The 781-nt window shown below is 46.1% G+C and overlaps 1 protein-coding gene across 1 annotated transcript in view; it reads left to right on the forward strand.

Annotated features, from left to right (window-relative positions):
* Positions 1 to 781, forward strand: part of LOC103369285 (mucin-19) — a gene marked incomplete at both ends in the record, with an annotated part of 18,526 nt that overhangs the window by 4,765 nt on the left and 12,980 nt on the right. Inside the window, 1 exon segment of the mRNA XM_008297963.1 lies at positions 248 to 473. Within this exon segment, the coding sequence (XP_008296185.1) occupies positions 248 to 473 (226 nt within the window).

Genomic DNA, 781 nt, shown 5'->3' on the forward strand with positions numbered 1-781 from the left:
TCAGACATGTGAGTATCAGTCAGTCACTGTTTTCTCGTTTTGTTGTTTTTACAGATCTAATGTTAGAACCTGATCACGTGGATTTATTGCTCCACGGCTGCATTCAGTCAGTCAGTAACACGACCTCTGTTGTGATCTGTGTGTTAATTAAACTCTTAAATCTGTGCAGATTTCCTCTTGTGGGACTAATAAAGGACATTCTATTCTATTCTATTCTATTCTATTCTATTCTATTCTATTCTATCAGACACTTGCAGGACGTTCGGCAGCGGCGTCGTCCAGCCTTTCAACGGTTCGGCCTTCTACGTGCACTCAAACTGCCCGTTCGTCCTGACCCGCTTCACCCACAACCGGGTCGAGTGCGACGTCACCGTGCGGCGAGGAGACAACGGGCTGCTGGTCCGGGTCGAGATCATCATCAACAAAGTCAGGACTGTTCTGCAGAATGGAAGCGTCCTGGTGGAGAAGAAAAGGTCTGGCTCGTTAATCACACATCATCTGGGGCTTTATTTGTTTGTCGATTTTAAATTATAATCCTAAATGAATCACTCCATCCAGCCACACCAGCTACAGTAAGAGGCAGCTGCAAAGACACTTGAGCTCCTTCACACTGATGACATTCAGACTCCGCCGCCCACCCTTTGATGTACAGTATACAACAGCACGCCCCAGTGTGGCACCACTTAAATGTCAAATGATTCAACGCTGTGTCACCTCCCGATACTTGCATTACTTATAAGTTGAGGCGTTTGCTCTTACGGGAAATGAAAAACCAACAGTT

This window comes from Stegastes partitus, unplaced genomic scaffold, assembly GCF_000690725.1.
Source record: "Stegastes partitus isolate 25-593 unplaced genomic scaffold, Stegastes_partitus-1.0.2 Scaffold1264, whole genome shotgun sequence".
NCBI classification, from domain to species: Eukaryota; Metazoa; Chordata; class Actinopteri; family Pomacentridae; genus Stegastes; species Stegastes partitus.